The sequence below is a fragment of the Coregonus clupeaformis genome, chromosome 31 (assembly GCF_020615455.1).
Source record: "Coregonus clupeaformis isolate EN_2021a chromosome 31, ASM2061545v1, whole genome shotgun sequence".
Taxonomy (NCBI): Eukaryota; Metazoa; Chordata; class Actinopteri; order Salmoniformes; family Salmonidae; genus Coregonus; species Coregonus clupeaformis.
The window spans coordinates 27,036,222-27,055,485 of NC_059222.1; the positions used below are offsets into that span (position 1 = coordinate 27,036,222).

At 41.6% G+C, this 19,264-nt stretch overlaps 1 protein-coding gene across 1 annotated transcript in view; it reads left to right on the forward strand.

The window, feature by feature from the left end:
- The first annotated feature begins 14,621 nt into the window (after positions 1 to 14,621).
- LOC121547345 (cGMP-dependent protein kinase 1) overlaps positions 14,622 to 19,264 on the forward strand; it is a 179,432-nt gene continuing 174,789 nt past the window's right edge. The window contains exon 1 of the mRNA XM_041858562.2: positions 14,622 to 15,408. Coding sequence (XP_041714496.1) covers positions 15,143 to 15,408 — 266 coding nt within the window. The 5' untranslated portion in view covers positions 14,622 to 15,142. The remainder of the gene's footprint in view (positions 15,409 to 19,264) is intronic.

Sequence of the window (19,264 nt, forward strand, 5' to 3'; positions counted from 1 at the left end):
CTGATTGAGTGAACATGTCCAACATTCACACACACACACACCACCGCTTTATCTCGCTCAAATTCCCTCACACACACACACACACACACACACACACACACACACACACACACACCACAAACATTCAGTTGTTTAGTTCAGATGTTGTTAAGTTGTCAGATGGTGTTGTTTAGTTGAGAAGGGACAGTTAATGGAGTGTAAAAATAATAAACATTTTATGATTTGTATTATGAATTTATAACAAAATGTTTAACATGGCAATATTGTTCTCATGTTCTCAATAAAGGCTTTCAATATCTTGTTGCATGTCATGATTTAAGCATTTTTTCAAACGTTTACATTTCACCCCAATCCCTGTTACAACTGACCTGGGAGGTGAGGTAAATTGTAACATTTCACTCCTTGCATTTGAGACAAACTCACACCTTGTCTTTTGGATTTAGAGCGATAATACCAATACCAATATCACATTTTTAATGTAGTAGCTCAAACAATCTCTGAGAAATCGACAAAAAATGTGTTACAACCATCACCGGTCTCCCCTAATATCATGTCACATAACCCAGGTTTTGGTAAACAATATGTAATTATAAGAGACCTATCATTCGAGCCAAACCTTGGTATCCATATTTGGCCTAAACAATTGTGAATTTAATGAAACATTGGCAGTGCCTTTGAGCTATGTTTTGTGCATAATTGCTTTTGCCTATTTCTTTCCACTGGCAGACAGTTTTCCTTTTTTTTTTTTCAGCACAAATAATTGGTTTGTGTCTCACAAGGCTGTGTGCCACTCATTCCATTACTGATGTGTGAAATAAATTGTTAATGTCAGTGTTATCCTGTAGACATGGAAAAACATTGCATGTCACATTGTTTGTCCAGACCTCCAGCAGTCTGTCACGTCTTATCGACTCTCTAGCGCCACTGAGTGGTTGAACAGATAAACCCATAAGCAGTGAGTGGTGGTACCTTTACTGGTGGCTCACTTGAACCAAAAAGTGAGAAAGCTGGCTTAAACATTTCCCCAGCATTACCTCATTTAATCGGAATTAAGTAATAATGAGGCAGCCTTGCGAGAAATTTGGCCCCTTCTGTAGATCCCAGATCCCATCTGTCCTTTGGAGTGTCTGTTGTTTTCCACTTGGTGTTACTGAGCATTTGTCTCTGTAGGGATGTGGCATTATTATTCTGGGTGACCTCCTCTAGCGCCATGCTCATTCAAACAGAAAACCACCACAAGGACATCTCTGACCAGGCATTGTTTATCAACTCAACCGTGTAGTTAGACATCTTCTAACATCCATGAAGGCTGTGTACATCTCAGCATTTCATACACTCAGGAAAACATCAACATTTAGATACTATGAATTCTGTATACAGTAATTGTTAATGTCCTCAGAAAAAAGGCCTTGCACTCAATTTCTGCCGTGTGCTTCATCCATCTTTTGTTTGATGTTACAGATATACCAAAATGGAGCCATCCATCACAGGGCAGAGCTGATATCAAAGGAAGTGGCATGGGAGGAAGTCAACAGGATGTTAGATGACAGCTTCCTGTTTATTAAGGTACTGTGTGACAGATGGTTATAATGGTTCCCTCCTGGCCTGTCACAATACAACAGAACACTGCGTGTCTGTATGTCCCAGTGAAGCAAATCTACTGGGCATCTCGGCTCTGACACACGGAAAACAAATCAGTCATTCCAGAGTGTCCCTACCTTGGAAAATGTTTCCTGCATATAAACATCATAGATAAGAAACAGGGTTGGCTTGCAGTGTGACTCTCTGGCAGTGCTAAAAAATAAAATAAAATAAAATTGCCAATCACTTATCTGACGGACACTTAATCACTGTTATCTGATGGTGTGAGGAAAACAGGTCACATTAATCAACCTGTGAGGAAACTCTGAGACTAACAAGGGGTAAGGTGTATTTAATCAAGTTTGTCCAGCATGTGATCAGCCCTTAGTTTAAAAAAAAACATTCATTAATCACTTATCTCATAACATAAAGCACTGCTGTGTTGTTGCACTGTGTAAATGCATTTTGACATTTTGCATTCATAAGTGGTGTCCAGTCTGAGGGGGTTGTTGGAGGGTGTCCCTGGACTGGTATCAGCTGCTCTGGGTGATAGCTGGAATGACAACCTGGCACTAAAACACTGACATGGAGAAATCCACCGTGGCCGAATGGAGCAATTTGCCACATTCTCTCAGTCAGCTCTATCCTCTTTGGTCAAAGATAGCTTGATTTATGAGGTTTTTAAAGCCCATGGTGTGTGGGACAGACTGATGACTTCGGGTCAGAAAGCAGACAGACGGGATTAAATAACTCAGGATGAACAACATTTGTTATGATGTGGTGGAGCATCTTTATTGTAATTTGGTAGAATAATGAGGTTAGTTTGAGACAATTACATTTGTTTGAACCCAAAGTTAGAGGAGATGTGTATTTATTAGGGATCACCATAGGCTGCTGTCAAGGCAGCATCTACTCTTCCTGGGGTCCAAACCCATTAAGGCACTTACAGTACATCACACATAAAACAAAATATAAAACAGTACATCATATAACATTATTACACCACTACATATCTACAAGACAAAATGTATAATACTACCATATAACAATATTACAATGTACACTACCGTTCAAAAGTTTGGGGTCACTTAGAAATGTCCTTGTTTTCGAAAGAAAATATATTTTTGTCCATTAAAACAACAACAAATTGATCAGAAATACAGAATAGACATTGTTAATGTTGTAAATGGCTATTGTAGCTGTAAACGGCTGATTTTTAATGAAATATCTACATAGGTGTACAGAGGCCCATTATCAGCAACCATCAGTCCTGTGTTCCAATGGCACGTTGTGTTTGCTAATCCAAGTTTATCATTTTAAAAGGCGAATTGATCATTAGAAAACCCTTTTGCAATTATGTTAGCACAGCTGAAAACGGTTGTGCTGATTAAAGACTAGTTGAGTATCTGGAGCATCAGCAATTGTGGGTTCGATTACAGGCTCAAAATGTCTAGAAACAAATAACTTTGTTCTGAAACTCGTCAGTCTATTCTTGTTCTGAGAAATGAAGGCTATTCCATGCGAGAAATTGCCAAGAAACTGAAGATCTCGTACAACGCTGTGTACTACTCCCTTCACAGAACAGCGCAAACTGGCTCTAACCAGAATAGAAAGAGGAGTGGGAGGCCCCGGTGCACAACTGAGCAAGAGGACAAATACATTAGAGTGTCTAGTTTGAGAAACAGACGCCTCACAGTTCCTCAACTGGCAGCTTCATTAAATAGTACCTGCAAAACACCAGTCTCAACGTCAACAGTGAAGAGGCGACTCCGGGATGCTGACCTTCTAGGCAGAGTTGCAAAGAAAAAGACATATCTCAGACTGGCCAAAAAAAAGAAAAGATTAAGATGGGCAGTCTGAGATATGGCTTTTTCTTTCAATCTCATGGGCATGCATTAATCTTGCTACCTATTTATGTTAGATAATGCCTACAAAACAATTATAATTGTATTCAAAATGTATCAGTGTCATGCTAGGTACAGTGCTTCAAGCGTAGGTTCAAGGCATCAAGTGTCACAACAACTTGTCTAAAAGTATCAGCAACCAATTAGTCCCCCATTGTGCTCAGCAATATAGGGACACTGAGGTAGCTTCCTATATTGATCTTCCTCCGCATCTTTCTATTTCTGCTCCTTGAGGCATCTCTGAATATTAATGTGCTCTTCTAAAAAGGCAGTGAGAGGAAGGCTGGTCTTTTATGTGATGTTTATTGACTGGAGGAGGCCGCTGTGGTGATATGAAACAGTTCTCCTCTCTCTCTCAATTCAATTAAATTTCAATTTAAGGGCTTTATTGGCATGGGAAACGTATGTTAACATTGCCAAAGCAAGTGAAGTAGATAGTAAACAAAAGTGAAATAAACAATAAATATTAACAGTAAACATTACACTCAGAAGTTCCAAAAGAATAAAGACATTTCAAATGTCATATTATGTATATATACAGTGTTGACTCTCTCTCTCTCGCTCTCTCTCTCTTTCTCTCTCTCGCGCTCTCTCGCTCTCTTATCCCTGTCCTCTGAGAAAGAGGAGACAAGCATACTGTAAGCTACAAAACCACTTTTTTTTTTTTTTGGGATGAATCTGCCTCTCAGAGTGAGTCAGTGAAATAGGAGGATGATGAAATGCTTTTGATGCCTTAGGCAGTATCTCACTGCTGAGCAGCTGAAGCAGTGGTAGAGGAGAGGATGGTTGCTAATTGCACTAGAAGTCTGGTTCTCAATTACTGCAGTAAAACGACATGGGTACTAATGGGTCATAGGTGATAGTGTGTGAGTATATTGCACACCAGAAGGGCTGTCATTTAAGTAAATAAATTATACATGACATGACATAATGGTTGGCTGCTACTTATCCTATAATGGTTCTTCGATGGGGGAGGGACAAACTGTGTGCTTGGAAATCTGTCTAACTCTATTGTTATTATCATACCTACTGGTAGAGAGCTCTATGCAGACATAAACATGAGATATTATCTAATCATCAGATATTATCTACAAACACTGTAATATTTTGTACTGAGGACCTATCAATGCAGTTCAAACTCCAATAATCAAAAACAGGTGACTCAAAAACAGACTGAAAAAAGCAGCATGGTCAAAATATAGAAAGCAAGGCAGTAGCCTATAAGTAGTATGATAAAAGTGTTGAGGATCTTTCTTCAAAAAGCCTTCATACGTACAGTACAAACTATAGGGTTGTTCTTTCTTGCTGCACTTCTCAGACAAAAGTCAATTGTAGGCTGAGTAGGGTCCTAATGACTCCAAAGTAGCCGCAGCACTGTTGAATGGGCAGTAGTGGAATAGATCACATGGGAGGTCGCCCAGCCCTTCCTCTCAATAGAGCGTGTGTAGAGTATATTATAGGAAGGAGAGACAGGGTGGCACCATTACTGAGCTCTGACTGACTGAACACTGTGATGTGAGTCTGGGCTCAGAGTGGCACACCCTTCTTTATCACACACACACAGATGGACAAGGTATTACAGTATGTGCACAATGCACATATTGTTTCAGTTTTGTGATTCATGTCTTCCCATTGATAATTCAACAGTGACGCCTTATATAATATAGAATAGAGCTTAATCTTTATAAGGTTGGTGAGGACTAAAATGAAAGTCATGATAATAATTTATGCATGCAATTATGATTACCATTATGAAAGGGAAAACATGACTCAGCATAATAATAATGTATTACATGAATCATCAAGCATATCAGTAACCCCTGTAAAGTATTCAATATGTAAATCTTTGTTTGTTATGTAAAAAATCGGAAAACTCCTAATTCAGCAGCTGCTCCAAGAGTTGATCTCTATTTTTCAAGCGATAATCATTTCTCCCTCAGAATTTCTCCAAATTCATCTTACATTTTATGGCTGGCTGCCAGCCCAATATTAATATTTTATTCGCCGGCCCCCCTCTCTCCTAGAGAGCTGCACACTGCAGCTTATCCTCCCTGACAGTTTCTTATTGCCACATCTAAAATAATATGATACAAGTGCTCTGACCTTTTCAGCTGTGCCCCATTCTTTACATGTAGACAGAAAGAGTGAGAGGGACAAAGAAAAGAGAGAGCGAGAGAGAGAGACAGGGACACAGGAAGAGGGAGAGAGAATGAGAAGGGCATACACACAAGAAAGAAGGAAAGAGAAAGATAGAGGGTAAGAGAGATAAGAGCCAGATAAGGAAGAGAAAAATAAATGGAGATAGAGAAATTGAGGCAGAAAGACAGTGGTAGATGGAGAACTAAGGGAGGGAGGATCTAATTTTATACAAAACCCCATCATCAGGATAGGTCGCTGATGGTTTCAGGCACAGTTTGTTGTCTTATAGGCTCACTGCAGTAAAATACGTGTTTTCCTGTGTTTTCAGATATATTTCCACATTGCGAGGTTGGAATAATACTGTGAAAATGTGAAAATTATAGTGCAAGAGCTGTTTGAAAAGTTTGCCTGAAATGTCTGCCTGTTTTGGTGTGATGGAGTTTTGGCCTGCCTGGTGACATCATCAGACGGTAAATTAGTGAATTGACCAAGAAAGAGAGTACCAAACCTCTCTGCCAATAACAGCTCGTTTTCAGTTTTCCCCTACCCACTCAGACCACTCCCAGACAGTCATAGCAAAATAGCTATTGTTGCTTATTTTTGACCATTTTAATTGAAAACAATCACAGTAGGGCACTTAATTGTTACCCAGAACTGATATTGAGGACCCTTTTTTACTGCCTGTAGCTCAGGACATGCATATTCTTACATTTACATTTTAGTCATTTAGCAGACGCTCTTATCCAGAGCGACTTACAGTTATTATTTTCATACTGGCCCCCTGTGGGAAACAAACCCACAACCCTGGCATTGCAAATGCCATGCTCTACCAACTGAGCTACATCCCTGCCAGCCATTCCCTCCCCTACCCTGGGCCAATTGTGCACCGCCCCACGGGTCTCCCGGTCGCGGCCGGCTACGACAGAGCCTGGATTCAAACCAAGATCTCTAGTGGCACAGTTAGCACTGCAATGCAGGGCCTTAGACCACTGCGCCACTCGGGAGTTCTTCATACCATTTGAAAGGCAACACTTTAAAGTTTGTGTAAATGTGAAATTAATGTAGGAGAATATAACACATTAGATCTGGTAAAAGATAATACAAACAAAAAAACATGCGTGTTCTATTTTTTGTTTTGTTCCATCATCTTTGAAATGAAAGAGAAAGGTCACAATATAATATTGCCGTTTAGGCGCAATTTAGATTTTGGCCACTAGATGGCAGCAGTGTGTGTGCAAAGTTTCAGATTGTTCCAGTGAAGCATTGCAATACTGGACTATTTTGTGTCAAGTCTGCCCAAATGTGCCGAAATGGTCAATTGATACATTTTCAAGTACATAACTATAGAGAACATACAAAAATGATATGGTAATACAAAATGTAAGTTTACACTCTCCCAGGAATGTCATACATGACGGATCATTAGCTTATACACTAACTTTCACACATCTAGATGGCCGGGCTGGGTGGGTGTGGAGCCAGACACAGCAAGTGTTCAAACTGTAGAACCCAGTTCCTACATTTGAATATAAAAATGGATTTTATCAAACAAAACTATGCTACATTTTATCTCTGGGACCGTCAGGATGACAAATCAGAGCAAGATTACTGAATGTAAGTACATTATTTACCTTCAGAGGTGAATGTATCAAACCAGTTGCCGTGATAAGTTTTTTGTTGTTGAGGTACACTCTCCTCAAACAATAGCATGGTATTTTTTCACTGTAATAGCTATTGCAAATTGGACAGTGCAGTTAGATTAACAAGACTTTAAGCTTTCTGCCCATATAACACATGTCAATGTCCTGGAATATATACGGGACACCGATCCCGTAGAGGTTAACCATTTGCCTTGAGAGATCTCCTTCAGTGACCATCTGGAAAAGTGCCCATTAGTCACTGCACAGTGCTGACAGAGAATAATTCCTCTCATAAGCTAAAGAAGGTCAAGCTACTCTAACAGTTATGCTTTAAATGCCTAGAATTTTTTTTAGTAATGTATGCCAAGTTTAGTTAAAATGGCATTAGAGCCTATCTGGACAATGTCTGGCTGTAGCTTTGAATCTCCAGGCTTCTGTCTCTACTCTCTTCAAAGCCTTGTGAGAATAGCATACATCCAGGCATGAATAATATCACGTTTTTCAAGAGCTTTAGCAATATGGGGAGCTGTGATGAAGAGGCATCTGTTTCATCCCCTGGTACAGTGATTATACCAGGTAAATATGTTACAGCTCAGAGAACAAAGTGAGAGAACAGTCCTAAAAATAAACACCTTCCAATAACCTCTGACAAATTAATCAGAATGTGTAAAGTGAATTGTGTATGTACCGATAATATGTGGGTTATTCCACATAGGGCCTTTTGTGTGCCTTTGACCCCCCAATGAACAAGGACTTGCTAAAGTACCCAAAATCTGCATTTTGACATGTCCCTCGTCATGTTTTTCTGACACTTCTAGGAAGATTTAAACCCACTTAACCCCAAAATGTTTTGGCCATTTTCGGGTGTTTTGTGGTGGAAAACAGTGCATTGCATAACACATCAACCCTGTTACCCATAGATAGATAGGCTAGAAATGTTTTAACAATGTACTTTTTTTGTGAAGCTTGCATTCAATTGCCCCTCCCTGTTGCACACAACATGCTTCCATTCCCCTGTTACAAGGGGATTTATGGCTGATTTAAGATGAAAAGGTCAACCTTGTTACGGTCAACCCTGTTACATAATTGGTGCTTAATTGGCAGATAGACAAATTTGGTGAAATAAATATATTTTTTAATTACACTTCCCAAAAGGCACTTTAATGGTGGGAAGATCCATGTGTGTCCATCACTCTTTACTGTATGTACTGTATTGGTGTCCATTGCTCCGTCCTGTATTGTGTGTATACTTTATTTTTGTTCTGTCCATTGCTCCCTCAAAACAATTGACCTGTACCACACCTTTAACCTCTTTGCCCCTTTGTCTGTCCAACAGTATGGGGCCTTGGCGTGAGTGCTCTGCTCTGCTGTAGTCCATCCGTCCATCATGTCTGCTGGCCAAGCGAATGAGGCAAACAATATTGATTTTGAAACATCCTGTGTGTGTTCCCTTAGAGACACTCTCTGGTTTCAATGAGAGAATCTGTATGCATTACAGGAAGGAGGTGACTAATGTCTGCCCTGCCTGACTCCTCTGAAACACAATACCCCCAGTGGAGATAAGGATGGGCCAGATGATCTATTCTGGAGTGATAACTGCCTTATGCTCACATTTTGTCAATCATAGTAGTATCCCCTTTGTTAGATGTGCTGAATGACAAAGTCAGGTTGACCGGTGAGTGAAATTTTCTTCAGTAGGATAGCCAGAGGCAAAGTAATTATTATCCGTCAGGTGATTGGTTGAGCCTTATTGGGGGCGTGACATCATTCTGAGCCCTTACCAAAACACAAGACAATGACGGACAATTTCTCTCCCCTCGGATCTAAAACCAGTAGTAACCACCAACTTCAATGACAGTTATCTTAAAATGAAAAGGCATCTAATATTCCCGCACCCCAATAACATACTATCTTTTACATTGTAGAATAATAGTGAAGACATCAAAACTATGAAATAACACATATGGAATCATGTAGTAACCAAAAAAATGTTAAACTAATCAAAATATATTTTTGATTTTAGATTCTTCAAAGTAGCCACCCTTTGCCTTGATGACAGCTTTTCACACTCTTAGCATTCTCTCAACCAGCTTCATGCGGTAGTCACCTGGAATGCATTTCAATTAACAGGTGTGCCTTCTTAAAACTTTATTTGTGGAATTTGTGCGTTTGAGCCAATCATTTGTGTTCTGACAAGGTAGGGGGGGTATACAGAAGACAGCCCTATTTGGTCCATATTATGGCAAGAACAGCTCAAATAAGCAAAGAGAAACAACAGTCCATCATTACTTTAAGACATGAAGGTCAGTCAATACGGAATATTTCAAGAACTTTGAAAGTTTCTTCAAGTGTAGTCGCAAAAACCATCAATCGCTATGATGAAATGGGCTCTCATGAGGACCACCACAGGAATGGAAGACCCAGATTTACCACTGCTGCAGAGGATAAGTTCATTAGAGATACCAGCCTCAGAAATTGCAGCCCAAATAAATGCTTCACAGAGTTCAAGTCACAGACACATCTCAACATCAACTGTTCAGAGGGGACTGTGTGAATCAGGCCTTCATGGTCGATTCTGCTGCAAAGAAACCACTACTAAAGGACACCAATAAGAAGAAGAGACCTGCTTGGGCCAAGAAACGAGCAATGGACATTAGACCGGTGGAAATTTGTCCTTTGGTCTGGAGTCCAAATTTGAGATTTTTGGTTCCAACCGCCGTGTCTTTGTGAGACGCGGTGTGGGTGAACGGATGATCTCCGCATGTGTAGTTCCCACCGTAAAGCATGGAGGAGGAGGTGTTTTGGTGTGGGGGTGCTTTGCTGATGACACTGTCTGTGATTTATTTAGAATTCAAGGCACGCTTAACCGGCATGGCTAACACAGCATTCTGCAGCGATACGCCATCCCATCTGGTTTGGGCTTAGTGGGACTATCATTTGTTTTTCAACAGGACAATGACCCAACACACCTCCAGGCTGTGTAAGGGCTATTTTACCAAGAAGGAGAGTGATGGAGTGCTGCATCAGATGACCTGGCCTCCACAATCCCCCGACCTCAACCCAATTGAGATGGTTTGGGATGAGTCGGACGGCAGAGTGAAGGAAAAGCAGCCAACAAGTGCTCAGCATATGTGGGAACTCCTTCAAGACTGTTGGAAAAGCATTCCTCATTAAGCTGGTTGAGAGAATGCCAAGAATGTGTAAAGCTGTCATCAAGGCAAAGGGTGGCTATTTGAAGAATCTCAAATATAATCTCATATATTTGGATTTGTTTAACACTTTTTTGGTTACTACATAATTCCATGTGTTATTTCATAGTTTTGATGTCTTCACTATTATTCTACAATGTATAAAATAGTACAAATAAAGAAAAACCATTGAATGAGTAGGTGTGTCCAAACTTTTGACTGGTACTGTACATAGACATGTCACGTAGGCTTCAGGAGCCAGCAGGTTAGATATGTTTCCACCATAGGCAACAACAACTGGCTACTAGTTTGTTTTTACCTAAATATGTTCAACTCATAGATAGTTTATCCAGTGACCACCACATTATTTAGAAGGATAGCTACTGACTGAAATGTAGCTAGCTAGCATGCTGGCTCACACTGGCCAGGCAGTAGCCAACTAGCTAGCTAACAGTTACCTAATCGTGGACACCAAACGACTCCGCTAGCTAGACTCGGGGCTAAAATAGCCATGGGCAACAATAACTGGTGACTAGTTGGTTTTCAGACAAACATGTTCAATTAATAGTTAGTTTATCCACTGACAACCGCATTTAGGAGGCTAGCTAAATTACTTAAATATAGCTAGCTAGCTTACTGGCCAGGCAGAGGCCATGACTAATGAAATTCAATTTCATTAATTTTCTTCTGAGCTCAATGCGCAGTTTCTCTAAAGATAAATCAGATCAAGCCCGAACTGTGCAATGTAGTAGGGATTTGTAGTTTAGCGCAGTTTAGCGCAGAAAACTTAGTAATGAACTACATTGACCATAATCCATTGCTCACCTACTTGTCTGGTCTAAGCAGGGCGAGCAGAAACAGAGTGGGAGAGAAGAGACAGAAAAATGCTGGATCGGGAGGGATAGTGAGCAGTTGCTTCATGAGGTATCTCTGTCTGAAAATACATGATCTAAGTGATCGATAGTTAGTATTCAGCAGTCATAAAAGTATGCCTTATTTACTTTGAAGAACTACTAAAATAGTGATTTTGTCACACAGCATAGGCAGCAGCTCTGTGGAGATGAGTAGAGATGAGATGATGACTTGGAATGAAATAATAAAGTCATCAAATAAAACAAATTTAATATACACCACAACTGAAATATTTTATTGAAGTAAAGTAATGTGAATAAATGATGGTTAATAAGTAATAAGCAGTAATGGGCAGTCACTACCATCATGGGACTTTTATTACTTGTTTTATGCTGTGTTGTTACAGCAATTAACCCACATAATGCATAGTGCATTTAATGTTAAAAAAATAATTGAAATAGAAAACCGTGATTATTTTTTTAAATAATCGAACATAAATCGAACCGACTTCAAAAAGCACAAATTGCTCAGCACTAGCCACTATTAGCCAACCAATCGTGAATTTTCTGTTCTTTGATACATTTGGGTCAACTTGCTCATATCAAGCAACAGATTTGTGGAAAGGTAAAAATAAATATTAGAGACTTGTTTTATGAATAATAGGACAGTGAAACTAAAATAGATTGGTAGCTAGCTGCTGAGGTTTTCATTTATTTCACAATTAATTAAGCCTAAAATGTTCTATTATATTGACAAGGTATTCGAGTGACCGCTCTAACAATGGAAATACATGTCCTCAAAGATGGAAGGCAGGCAGGAGGAGGCGAGATCAGGTGGGACCATTCTAGCCAATGAGAGGGCAGATGCACGTGTGAACAACTCTGATATAAAGTGTGAACAACTTATATCAGTGCATTCATAACAACCTAACTATTACGAAACTTCTATTTGATCAAATAAGGCTCATGTAGCAAATTAGCAATTCCATTTTTTGTTCAACAAATTCGACACTCTCTCATTGACCTCCATACAAAAATTCCTCACTTCATGGTCTTATTTTCGTGGACAGATTTTGGGTGGAGTAAATAAACCCTCTCACTTCGCCTCTTCCTCTCTGATTAAGCTGAAGCTGGGTTTCCCAAGTCATTCGGTGCTCACCGCTCATGCCAGCTAAACAGACAGCTGCGCAGTGCATCTGTCTGATGTCACACACACAAGAAGGCTCAACCAATCACCCAATGTAATATTAATGACTCCTATGAAAGGACATTTTGCGACCGGTGACGGCACTGTTAGCAGTGGATATTTACATTTGAGCAATGTTGGGGAGATAATGTGTGCGTGTCAAACCTGGGTTCAAATATACTGAACAGAAATATAAACGCAACATGTAAGGTGTTGGTCCCATGTTTTATGAGTTGAAATAAAAGATTCCAGAAAAGTTCCATACGCACAAAAAGCTTATTTCTCTCAAATTTTTCACACAAATTTGTTTACATTCCTGTTAGTGAGCATTTCTCATTTGGCAAGATAATCCTTCCACCTGACAGGTGTGGCATATCAACAAGCTGATTAAACAGCATGATCATTACACAGGTGCACCTTGTGCTGGGGACAATAAATGGCCACTCTAAAATGTGCAGTTTTGTCACACAACACAATGCCACAGATGCCTCAAGTTTTGAGGGAGCGTGCAATTGGAATGCTGACTGCAGGAATGTCCACCAGAGCTGTTGCCAGAGAATTAAATGTTCATTTCTCTACCATAAGCCGCCTCCAATGTCATTTTAGAGAATTTGGCAGTATGTCCAACCGGCTTCACAACCGCAGACCATGTGTAACCACGCCAGCCCAGGACATCTTCATCTGGCTTCTACACCTGCGGGATGGTCTGAGACCAGCCACCCGGACAGCAGTTGAAACTGATGAGTATTTCAGTCTGTAATAAAGCCCTTTTGTGGGGAAAAACTCATTCTGATTGGCTGGGCCTGACTCCCAAGTGCGCCTCTGCCCAGTCATGTGAAATCCATATATGAGGGCCTAATGAATTTATTTCAATTGACTCATTTCCTTATATGAACTGTAACTGGGTAAAATCTTTTAAGTTGTTGCATGTTGCATTTATATTTTTGTTTAGTATACATTTGTATTTGGATATTTCTATTAGAAATACTTATTTTCTGTGTATATAAGTATTTTCTAATAATTTGTCAGAATCCACTACTTCTATTTAAAGTATATTAAAGTATTTTCAAACAATTTACTATAAATATAGCCTACTATTTTACACTATTTTACAATACTTGTTTCCAAATACATTATTTGAAACACCCCTAGGACCAAACAGACCTGGGTTCAAATGCATGGAGTATTTAATTATTTGTATTTAAAAATACACTTTTGTGTATTTTAGTATTTTCAAATACATGCTAATACTTCCCAAGTGTATTTCCAAATCCATTTCAATATTCAACCACTTGTATTTTCAAAGAAACAATATCCAAATACTTACTTCGAAATGTCTTTGAAAGTAAATGAAATACCCTAAATAGCATTTGAACTCAGGTTGGGTGTGTGTGCATGTCCGTGCGCACACCTCTCTGTATTTGTAGCTAGCAGTAGGCCTATACCACGTTTTATGGATCACTATGTTACAAAATGCTACAGGCTCTGTATCTGTTTTTTTGCAAATAAAATATTAACTTTTGGTAATGCTGAGTTGCTACTGGACATTCCTGCATATTCAAAAGGTGCCTCTAAGTGAAATCGTCTGGTGGTGCAATTTGACAGGAAATGGTGACATTTATGTCCTTTGATAAATAACAACACAAGATGACCATTGATAGAAGTGATGGATCAATAAACCATAAACACAGCTGGGTTGAAGAATAATCACGTCCCTGTGTGTGGTGACTCACCACCCATATCACATGACACCTCCCATTTGTAATTATTTTGGCTCCACAGCATGTGGATTGGAATTTATAACATATAAGTGCATTTTAAAGAGAGTAAAACAATTGAATCATTTCAGCAAATGGAGTTTGGGCAATAATGTCACTGATCCAATGTCCAAAATTATTTTCATCAGTTTGACATTAATCTCTCTCTCTCTCTCTCTCTCTCTCTCTCTCTCTCTCTCTCTCTCTCTCTCTCTCTCTCTCTCTCTCTCTCTCTCTCTCTCTCTCTCTCTCTCTCTCTCTCTCTCTCTCTCTCTCTCTCTCTCTCTCTCTCTCTCTCTCACATTGGGGCTACTTACATTGGCTCAAGGGTTTCATTGATGAGCAAGCAGTCAGTCAGACTGTGAGGGGTAGCTACTAGCCTCAGACAATTTTGCATATAAGATCTTCAGGAAACATTGTTTTCAAGTGCTGGATCAAGTTACATGAAACTACGTCATCCACCGGCTCATATGGTAATTGATGCTATTTCAGGCAGATAGTTTAGGGTTGAGAGTGAGCATGATTTTTGAAATATTGTCCTGTGTTTAGTTGCTGTTCTTCAACGTTGGACGGCAGTTTCCTCTGCATGCCTTGTGCTTGAAAGCGCAAATTCTCTGGAGAGAAAGGGCAGCAGACCTAATTGGTTTCTCAATGAAATATAATCATTAGTCCCACCACGGGAGGGACTGAGGAAAAGCAGCACCCATCATTCCCCATCGCCGTTACTCAGCTGTCCTCTATCTACCGTGAACAGAACATTTTGGAGTGCCAAGGAGACTCGACACGATTTGATCTCCATATTTCTACCACATAATTTTTTCGTTTTAGTAGCAGATCGCATTGGACCCTAAAGCATCTTTCATTCTCGCCTGGAGAAAGTTTGTGCAGATTCAAACATGAGTGATTTAGATGAAGACTTCAAAAAGATCCTATTGATAAAAGAGGAGAGAATTAAGGACATGGAGAGGCGTCTCGCTGAGAAGGAAGAAGAGATCCACGAATTAAAACGAAAACTGCACAAATGTCAATCCGTTCTGCCCAGCGCGCAGATAATTGGACCTAGAACCAGGCGTGCCCAAGGCATCTCAGCAGAACCTCAAGCTTACCGAACCTTCCAGGAGTTGAACAGTGAAGCATTTCGGAAACATTCCAAGTCTGACAGGTACCCACATAGTTTATTATTGTTAATTCAACATAATTCATATATTTCCTGTTCCTTCATTTCCTGTTTCCAATTACTGTTTATCCACTGGGCACACACGTTTCAATTAAATTACATTGAAACAAAACGTCTGTGCCCAATGGGTACCGATTTTGGCCATTAGGGGAGACCAGGGTTGGTTGTCTCAAGGGTTGATTGTCACAGTGTTTCCCAGCTAACAATTCTAGGGAGAGAGAACGTTTTCGTAATGTTACCCGTAAAGTTCCCCTGATGTTTGAATGTCCAGTTTTCCGTTAGTTATGGGAACATTCTATCTTTGTTAGCAAAATCCTCCTGAGAACCTATTTATCATGTTTTGGTGTTAGAGTTCGGAGAACATTCCCTTAATGTCAAACAGAACTTACCCAGAACGTAGTTTCCATGTTCTTAGAATATCTAATATTAATGTTGTAGACCTGTTTCATGGGACGTTGCAAGGACATTCATGTGTCCAGTTTACTGAGGGTTAGGAGAATATTCCATCAACGTCACACCAAACATACACAGAACATGGTTGCTATGTTCTCAGAATATAAGATATGAATTGACTTAGTTCCCGGTTTACTCCGGGGACATCCCTAAAGACGTTTTTAGGATGTCGCTTTATGGTCCCACGTGTGACGTTGATGAAATATTCTCCTAACCCTCAGAAAACTGTACACAAATGTTCTGGCAACGTTCCCATTAAATGTGTCCAGAACATTAATATCTTATATTCTGATAACATGTTCTGTGTATGTTTGGTGTGACATTGATGAAATATTCTCCTAACCCTCAGAATATTTGACATATGAATGCTCTTGCAATATTCCCATGAAACGTGTCTAGAACATTAAAATATAATATTCTGAGAACATGGTAACCACATAATGAGACTATTAAGGGAATGTTCTCTAAAGTTGTGGGAATCTTTGTTGTTTTCTGGGTTATTACTCCCAATCTAGAGGGTGCTGTGTAAGAATTCTTTGAAAGAACTCATCCACCTGGTCAATTCATGTTGGCATGACAAAACATTGAGGTGAGGGGAATTTTGTGTTTTTCAATGTTTGAATTATGGGAGTTGTGACGTCACGAGAGGCTACACAGCTTTCAGCGGGATTGCTCAAGTAGTGCAAGGAGACAAGGTTCAAACAAAACAAGGATTTTATTATAGGTCTTGGGAAATTAACGAAAATATAACAAAATTCTGTTCTCTTGTGGCTCTTTAAGGGTTAACAGTTCAGGGATGTCTCTTCCACATCCAAAATCATAATTCTCACTCGCTCAGATAACTTTTCCCCAGCCTTACTGTAGTCCACGTTGCAGCTAGTGGCCAACCCAGCAAAAAGTCCTTCCAAATGTCTCTCACGTATTTCCACAGGTGCATATATCCAAAGGTGAGTATTTCCCAAAGGTAAGTATCTCCAAATCCTTATATTCCTCATGGAAGTGGACGTGCAGCACTCTTGTCCTCCAGAGAGCCCAGGTTGGAGACTGTGTCTCTTCCCTTCCCAAACCTTCAGCTCATCAGCTCCTCATTTGTTTCAGCTGCGTGGGAAGATTGGCCATAGAGGGGTGGAGTTCCCGACCATACCAGCAGATGGAGCCATAGCTGTCTGGGTTTGCAGCCACCTCAGGGGGATGTAACGTCCCTCCAGGACACAGCCTCTCGTGACATCACACATCCCCCTCCTCGGGACCGACGTCCTCGTCGGGGTAAAGGCAGCGAAGAAGGCATCACGCCGGGAGAGGGCGTCCGCATTGCCGTGGTGCTTGCCAGCCTGCTCTCTCTTCAACTCCTCCACCTCTAGGACCAGGGACTCAGCCTCCTGTTGTCTCTCCTTGAGTTTCTTACTGAACGCATCAGCCTTGGTTTTAGCAGAGTTTAGCTTCTGTTGAGCAGCTTTCAGTTCCTTCTCTTTCTCTGCCTCCGCATTCTTCATCTTGTTCTCCAACACCTTGTACTTCTCCTCTGCCTTCTTCTGGACCTCCTTACTACTGCGCAGGGTCTCCTCACACTCTCGATGGTCCTGCGCAGCCTCTCCAGCTCCTCCTGTTGCTTATGGAAGGAGCTCTGTTGGAGTTTAGCCTGGAGGATATCTAACTCTTCTGTCTTCATGTCTAACTGTTGCTTTAACAAACGATACCTCTCAGCGGTCCCCTTCAGACCAGACAGTTCTTTGTCCAGATTCTGTAGCTCCGTCTCTGTGTCGGTCTGGGCACCTGCCATCCCTATCAGAGCCCGGGCGGGAGTGAGTAACTCGGAGGATTGCACCGGAGCCTTCCCAGGATGAGTCTTGCCTCTCCGTTTCCGAGGTACTCGGGTTATCCTCTCCTGAGACTCTCTCCAGAGTGGGTAAAAGGCTGGGCAGTCTCGGTCCAATTAGGACAGGGACGGGGAGGGAATCAACCACCCCCGCCGTCGTGTGTATGGTTCCCCGTGTGCTGGTCATTGTAAGTTCAGTAATGGGGTATTCTCTGGTGTCCCCATGGACACAGGAAACTGGGAGGACTTTCCCGGGGTCAGACACGTTGGGCCCACCAAATCCTTACGCACCAGGGTGGCCCGGCTACCAGAATCCAGTAAGGCCTCCACATCATGGTGATTCACAGTTACCGGGCAGGTGGGGGGGTCGATCTGGGCCGCCATCTACGACTCCCAAGAGCGAGGCAAAACGGTGTGTGGGTGCTGAGCTGGAGGACTCCGCAGTGGGCATAGGTTCATCGGCTGGTTTCCCACACTGCCAGGAGATATGTCCCATCTCCCCACACCGGTAACACTGTCGAAGTTTCCCCCTCCTGGTGTACTCTTCTTGGACCCGCCTGGTTTCTGGCTCCCCCTGGAGCCGGGATAAGTCCTGACGTGGCTGGGTTCGAGACCTTGGGGTCCTTTGGACGGGTTCTTCCCATTTGTGGTGGGGCCGCACTCCTGGGGTCTTTTTCGGGAAGCATTCAGCATCTCCGCTGTGGCCTGGTACTTTTCCACAGCTTCCACGGTCAGATCAGCCGTGGTCAAGGCCTGTTGACTGATGAACCGTTTTGCCTCATAAGGCAGGGCGCGTAGGTAACGATCCACCACAACGGCCTCCACCACCGCCGCTGCTGTATTCCTCTGCGGATCCAGCCATTTCCTTGCGATTCGGACAAGTTCATGCATCTGCGCCCGAGGAGGTTGGTCTGGTTGGAAGGTCCAGCTGTGAAAGCGCTGGGCCATACCAAACTTTGTGAGTCCATATCTGCTGAGGATCTCAGACTTCAGGGCATCATAGTCAGTAACCTGGTCAGGGCCCAGGTCCCGGACAGCATTCAGCGATTCCCCGGTTAGAAAGGGGGCTAACAGACCAACCCACTGTTGCTTGGGCCAGGCTTCCCTAGTGGCCGTGGCCTCAAATGCATGCAGGTATGCCTCAATGTCATCGGTAGCTCCCATCTTAGATATAAAGTCACTTGCCTTTATTGGGCGGGTATTTTGGACCACCCTCTGTCTCTGCAACTGCAATTCCCTCTGCCTTCAGAAGGTTGGCTTTCTTTTGCTCCTCCAAGAGAGCCACGTTTGCTTGCATCTGGGCTTGCTGGCCAGCAACAAGGGCTTTCAATATGTCCTCCATTTCAGTCGGGCGGGGAGCCTACGTCCAACTTGGAAAACTGGGTGATCAAACCTTCGGTATCCTCCTCTGACATGCACTATTAACGCTTGAGCGTGCCCGTATTCTCCACCATCTGTGACGTCACGAGAGGCTACACAGCTTTCAGCGGGATTGCTCAAGTAGTGCAAGGAGACAAGGTTCAAACAAAACAAGGATTTTATTATAGGTCTTGGGAAATTAACGAAAATATA